General features: G+C 67.0%; 1 protein-coding gene across 1 annotated transcript; it reads right to left on the bottom strand.

Annotated features, from left to right (window-relative positions):
• Window positions 1-5,793: 5,793 nt before the first annotated feature.
• On the bottom strand, window positions 5,794-6,856 carry LOC118157481 (homeobox protein Nkx-2.3-like; the record flags this gene model as incomplete). Its single annotated transcript, XM_035311830.1, has 1 exon — window positions 5,794-6,856. A coding segment is annotated over one exon (660 nt), but the record flags the coding sequence as incomplete, so codon positions are not given.
• Window positions 6,857-6,948: the final 92 nt, after the last annotated feature.

Genomic DNA, 6,948 nt, shown 5'->3' on the forward strand with positions numbered 1-6,948 from the left:
TGTAGGGTTTCTCCCACTATGGGTAGTGCCAGAAACACCTCCTGGGGAAGGCTGCTGCTCTTGGTTTCTCACTGTGCTATGAGCCCTGGGCGCAGGCTCCTGCAGTGACCAACCAGCCCCATACCAGCACCTCCAGCCCCCACTCGTGGTGGTGGCATCCCCACAAACACATCCCCTGCCTGCAGCAAAGGGATTTTGCTTCCCACAGGGGGCTTGGCTGGGGGTTGGGTGCCCCAGCTCAGCCATGGCCGCTGCCCTTCCCAGGTCCGCAGACGCCTCATTGAAGCCCCGCCGCACGAGGTTGGTCCTGTGGCCTCCTCGGCATTTGGCTGTGCTTCATGTGAAATCCCTCCTACAGCCTCTTCTGAGTAACCGGGCTATTTTTGGCCTTCCAGCAAGGGAGCCGCGCTCAGCCCATCGGAGCTCTGCAGACAACCCGATTCACCCCCCTGCGGGATCCCCAGCCACGTCCAACCCCTTGCTGTCCTTCGGCCCCGTGTCCCGTTGTCCCTCCAGCCTCATCCTGCTGCTGGTGCTGGGTGGGGGTGAGACCACAGCCCCCGAGCAGGGCAGAGAGGGGCAGCGCTGCCAGCCCTGCCCCAGGTGATGGACTTGGGGGCACGGCAGCCCCGCCGTGGCATGAGCCCAGGCTATTTTGGGCAGCCCCCGTTTGCCTTGTCAGGAGTATCTGGAGCTGCAGCAAGACCCAGCCGCCCGCTGGGGTAACTCGAGATGCCCGAGTGCAGGCTAAGGGCAGAGCTGGGGGATGAGCTGCTTGGGCCAGGGGTCTCCTCTTCCCCAGGGCAAAATGAGATCCCCTCAGTGTGGCTGTTCCGTGCCTGGAGGGCTCTGGAGCTAATTGGGGGGCTGAGTCCAAGCCATCCCTTTGCCAGCCTGGCCCAGTGGCAGACAGGAGGGGGACGTGGGCACTGCCCCACTGCACCACATCCCTGCCTGCATCCTGCACTACCCCAAAATTTCCTGCCGCAGCCCCTCTGCCATGTGGCAGCCGGTGCCCGCCAGCCCTGCTCAGGGGAAGGGGAGTCTGGTGCCTGTGGGGAGCAGGGGGGTGCCCTCGCAGCCTCCACCAGCCCCGGCTGTGCTGCTTCTGGGATTCCTCAGGGCTCTGTCAGACCCCAATAAAGTTATACAAGTTCTCATGACCCCACAGCCCTGCAGTGGTGGTAAACTCAGGAGCTGGGGCTGCCTGGACACAGAGCAGACGTTGCCTCTGGTGGGCTCTGGGAAGCTGCCTGCTGACCCTTGCTGCTGCTGGAGCAGCTGGGGGACAACCCCTGCCCGTGCAGGTCCCAGGCTCTGCCATACATCGCGGGGATGCAGGCAGGAGGGGAGCCCAGGCTTTGCCTTACAGCCTGAAAGGTAAAGCCAAGGCTGAAAACCTGCTTTGTGGGCACTTAAGAGGCCATCCAGAGAGCCACCCATGACACCCCATGGCTGGGTCTGCTCTCACTGTGTGATGGGAATGTTTTGGGGCCATTCCAGGCCCTTGTTTCTCTGGGGTGCTCATGGCACAGGGGCTGACCTTGTCTTCGGGCAAGGCACAGAGCACATCGAGCACGGCATAGCATGCAAGGAGAAATACAAACCCAAGCCGTCTTCACTGTCCCCTCACCTTTGGGTGCCCATCAGAGCCGTGCAGCCCGTCGCCGGGAGCACCGCCAGGGGCTATAATAAGGGACAGGAGCTGGGCCAAAACCTGGCCGCGGCTCCAGCAGGGGCACAGCTCCCTCTGCAGCCCGGAGCTGTGAGAGGCTGCAGGCTGCGCACAGCGCCCGTCCCCGCTGTCCTCGGTGTCCTTCCCCATGTCCTCCGTGTCCTCCGTGTCCTCCACGGCCTTGGGGCAGGACCCGCGGGGGCAGCGCGGTGCCTGGAGGCTGAGGGCAGAGCGGGGCCGGGGGGGGGCTCTGGGGAGGCTGCCAGCCTGGGGGGCGGCACCGCTTTGGGTGGAGAGGGGCTAAAGCTCCCCGGCTCTTACGGAGCCAACAAACGGCCGGGCACAAGGACACGGCTGGGGCCGGGGGAGGTGCTGAGCCCCCCAGTACCAACCCAAACCCAGCCGCGGGGACACGAGGACACCGGGGTGCCTGTCCCCAGCCCGACCCCGTGCGCTTGCCGATAGGTGGCGGTGGCGTATCTCGCTTGGGGACAGGCCGGTGACCCGTGTCCCGGCTGGGAGACAGGGTGCCCGGGGGTCCCGGCCGGCACCCGCAGCCCCGGCACCCCTGCAAAGCCTGTGCTGCTCTTATTGCGCAGCCCCCGCCCGGCCAGGGGTGCGGGTGGCCTTCGGATGGTGGCCTTCGGATGGTGGCTTTTGGACGGGTGGCCTCCAGACGGCTCTGGGCTGGGGGGCGCACGGCGATCGGGCCTCCTCAGGTGGTTTACTTCAGCCCCCTGGAGCAGCTCTGAGCCTGCTCTCACCAGTGCAGGGACCAGGCTGGAAAATGCAAGAGCCCCCCTGCCATGTCAGGTGTGGCCATCTCGTGGTGCGCTGGGCAGGCTCGAGGAGGGTTTGAAGCCATCAGTAACTCACCCACAAAAAAACAGACAGTCCCTGGCACTTGTGCTGGTAGGCAAGTGGTGCGAGAAAGCTTTAGTGCACAGCACAGCCACTGATATTTTAATTTATTTACCCAATCTGTGGCTGGCTTTCTCAGCATCGGGGAGCACTTGGGCAGAAACCCTTCCTTGTATAGGCAGGGGGGAGCTTCCAGTGTACTCCCTTGGAGCACTGAGGGCTCCTGCGGGATCCCCAGGTCCCTTCCCCAAGGCCATGGTGGCTGTGCCTTGGTTGGGGCAGGGTCTGCAGGCAGCCTGGGCCTCCGTGTGTCTTGCCCTGCGCCCAGGCGAGCTCCCTGCTGGTGCCAGCAAGCACACGGTGAGCCGGGAAGGGTGAAGTGCACGAGGGGGGAAGATGACTGCAGGGCTTGGAAGGGAGAAGTGGAAAAAGATGTCGGGAAGTAGAGGAAACCGGAGCACATCTGTGGTGCTCCAGAGGGAGCTGCGCTGCTCCTGTGTGATCCTGAGCAGGACAGAGGCCGTAGGAAACCAGCTGCGCCTGGGGTTTGAGCAGCCCCTTCCTGGCAGTCGCTGGAGCCTAGTGGACAGAGGCAAGATCTGCACATGGGCTCCTCCTTGGCCAGGAAGCCTGGATGAAAATCGGAATTTGAGCCCATGCAAGGAGTGGACCTGAGGTCTGGTGGTTAAAGCCTGGCCTCCTCGCCCAACCCCTCCTTAGCCTTAAGCCAGCGCATTGTTTTGGGCAGCTTCAGCCCTGCCCAGAATCAACCAGCGCTTTCAGTGAATCCCCCTGTTTGACTGGGATGGAACAACACGCGACCTCTGCCACTTGACCATGGTTTTCTGCCTCCCTGACATCCCTCCAGCCCTGCCACTGACACTGTGGGACCACGCAGGAGGGTGTCCTCGCCTTGGGCGCAGCCGGCAGCGCCCCGCTTCGGCGCAGGGCGCCATGGGATGAGGTGCGTCACAGGCGGGCGCTGCCTCCAGCGTGGCCACGCAGTGACTTCCCTCCATTGTGTCTCTCCTCCCTGGGCCACTTGGCCAATCTGCGGTCTCCCATCATCTCCCTCCCACCGGCCTCCGCCGGCTGTTCCTCCTCTTTGGAGCGCTTCACTTCCGCCGCCCCACTCCCAGCTCCCCAGCACCGCTGGCCGCTCTGTCCTCCCCATCGGCTCAGGGGTCTGGGTCCCTCCCACTGAGCCCCTGCCCCCCTCCCGCCCCCCCAGCCTGAGCTGGTGGGACAGCTGGGATTTGTCCAGGAGCGGGGCTCGCTATGGTGGACATCCAGGAACTCCCTCCACTGTGCCTCAGCAGCCTGCAGCCAGGCTTCTTGGCATCCCCTAGGTCCTGGAAGAGCAGCAGCTGCGTGTTGGTCTGGCCTCGGGTGGGGACAGCAGGGCTGGGGAGCACTGACGGGTGTCACCAGGCATAAGTGGGGTGCCCACAGGACTGAACTCATGCCTACGGCAATGCTTGGGGCTGTTGGTGCTTCGTCATGCTGGTACTGCCTGGCGTTGCCTCTTGCAGCACAGCCATGGTGTGTGTGTGTGTGTGTGTGTGTGTGCCCCTTTGCTCTGCTCGAGTGGCTGCGCTCCAGAGAGTGGCTGTAGGCGCCTGCATCTCAACCAGAGCCTCTGGGTGCTGCTGGGGGTGCCGTGGGTTTCTGACCACTTACTTGGAGGGGCTGTGCTAAGCGGGGAGCTCTTCTCGCACGCCCCAATTCTGGAGGAGGTTGTTCTGTGGTTTCCGTTCCTCCAGCTTGCTCACCAAGGCGTGAACTCGCACGGGGTGCCCTGTTTTTTGCAGACAGCAGTCTGGCAGAACGTGGAGGAAAATGCAGCTCTTTCCTACGGCAGAGACAAATCTCAGCTTGCCGCTGCCGCGGAGGGAGGACATTGCCTATCTTTGTTCTTGGCTATCCTGTTTCTACCCACGAGACCGCGGGGCCTTAACCGCTCATCTCCGAAAGCCAAGAGCGGAGCCTGGGCTTCCTCTCCCGCGACACCTTGCTGCCATCCAGCAAACAATCGCCTGGGCGTGCCGCATCCTCTCCCAGCGCCGGCCCCGCGAAGCCTCCCGGCCGCGGGGTGGCCGCGGGACAGGGCTGCCGAGCCGAGCCGAGCCGAGCCGAGCCGAGCCGTGCCGTGCCGTGCCGAGCCAGGGCTGGGGCCGGAGCCTGCTCATAGCCCGGGGCTGCAGCTGCAAATTTCTCCGGTGGTTTCCCAACCGTGCGCGCTTAACTCGCACGGTGCAATAATAATAATAATAATAATAATAATAATAATAATATATATATATATATATGTATATATATATATATCAGCCCGGGTTTTAGCAGCGTCCGTGCCCGTGAGCTTTGCGGTGGCTTGCGGCAAAGCCCAGGACATGCGTGGGGAGGAGGGCAGGATGCGGTGGGCACCGCTGGGCAAGGGGAGGCACACGGAGCCCCCGGGCTGCTGCCGGGGAGCCTGCACACCTCTCCCGCAGCACCGGCGGCGCGGCTGGAGAGACCTGCGGGACGCTGCGGGGCAGCTCCCCGCACCGCCGGGGCGAGCCCACGGGGCTCCACAGCCGCCCGGCCGCTGGGCCCCGCACGGCAGCGGCACGGCGGAGCCGGCACCGCCCGAGGGCTCCGCGGCGAGGCCGCGCCCGGGCCGGGACCGCGGCTGCGCTCCCCGCGGCCACGGGACGGGACGGGACGGGACGGGACGGGAGCGGCCCCGCAGCCAGGCTTGCGGGTCTCGGCCGCCCCCTCCCCCTGCAGCCGAGCGAAACGGCTGAACATGTAGCAATAATGCCCCGGCATTCAGGCTGCCCGGCCCGGCCGGCCCTAATCAGCGGCCCGCGGACCCCCCTCCTCTCCCCCTGCGCTCAGAGAAAGGGGAACAAAACCCAGCACGTTTCTGCAGCCCCCGCGCATAAAGCGCCGGGCCTGGGCCTCAGTGGGGGGCAAAGCGGCCCGTCAATCTCGGCGCCGGGGCCCCTTTGTCCCTCGCCTCCCTGCCACACCTTTTGTTCCCGAATCCAATAAGCGCCTATTCCCGCTACCTTCCTCGGCGGCTCCTTTCAGCGCCGGCCCGGCGGCCACAATGGGCCGGCTCTGAGCTGCTCGGCCCCATTCAGCGCCTTGGCACGCTCACAATCCCGGCCCGGCCGCCCTGCCCCGCGGGCACGGCGCTGCGAGAGCCCCGCCGCCGCCGGGCATCGGCCCCGCCGGGCCCCGGCCGCCGGGCGAAGGAGGAGCGGGCGGCGGATATTGCACCTGGTTTATTGACTGACTCCGCGAGCTGGCGCTGGCAGTAACCGATACAGAGTAGATAGAGGGGCCGCGGGAGCCCCGGGCCCCGCCGTCGGCTTTTTTACAAGCAAAGCTGCTCCGCTTGCGCGGCGCGACCGGCTCCGGGCCGCCCGTCGCGGCGGCACCTCGGGGCGGCGGCGCTTCGCGGGGAGCTGGGGCAGCCCCGGCCCGCCGCTCCGCTCCGCTCCTCTCCGCCGCCGGCCCGCCCCGCGGCCCCGGGACGACCGGGGGCCCGCCGCGCCGCCCCTCCGCCGCCGCCGCCGCCTTCGGTCCAGGGCTGCGGCGCGGCTCCCGACGGCACTGCGGGGCCGCCGGGCCGTGCTGCCTTGTCCGCTCCCGGCCCTGAGTGCGTGCGGGCTACCAGGCCCGGATGCCCTGCAGTGCGCCCTGGCTGCAGGACGGCCCCGCCGCCGCCTGGTGCAGGGGCTGGCCGCCGCCGCCGAAGCCCCCCAGGCCGCCCACGTTCACGAAGGGGCCGGCGGCCGCCGCCGGGCTGCAGGCGGCCTGCATGGAGGTGCCGCCGGTGCCCGCCGGGTAGGTGCAGCCGTAGCCGGGGTTGTAGGAGGCGGCGTTGCCGTAGCCATAGGCGGGGAAGCCGTTGTAGGAGTAGGGCCCGTTGTACGCCGAGCTGTAGCCCTGCGAGCCGCCGAGGCACGGCTTGCCGTCGCGGACCAGCACGGGCACGGCCACCCTGCGCGGCGGCGGCGGGGCCGCGGGGCCGCCCAGCTCCAGCGACTTGTCCTGCCGCTGCCGCTTGCACTTGTAGCGCCGGTTCTGGAACCAGATCTTCACCTGCGTGGAGGTGAGTTTGAGGCTGCTGGCCAGGTGCTCCCGCTCGGGCGCCGACAGGTAACGCTGCTGCTTGAAGCGCCGCTCCAGCTCGAAGACCTGCGCCTGCGAGAAGAGGACGCGCGGCTTCCTCCGGCTCCGCTGCTTCGGCCTCTCCGCCTCGTCCGGCTTCTCCGCCGCGTCCAGCGGCTTCTTCAGGGCGCAGCTCTCTGCACGGGGGAGCACAGGTCACGGATGCGCCTCGCCCACGCCGGCCGCCGCCGCTCCCGACGGGCCGCACCGAGCGGCGGGAGCCCCGCGCCGCGCACCGCCCCGTGCCC

Source organism: Oxyura jamaicensis, assembly GCF_011077185.1.
Source record: "Oxyura jamaicensis isolate SHBP4307 breed ruddy duck chromosome 6 unlocalized genomic scaffold, BPBGC_Ojam_1.0 oxy6_random_OJ70559, whole genome shotgun sequence".
NCBI classification, from domain to species: domain Eukaryota; kingdom Metazoa; phylum Chordata; class Aves; order Anseriformes; family Anatidae; genus Oxyura; species Oxyura jamaicensis.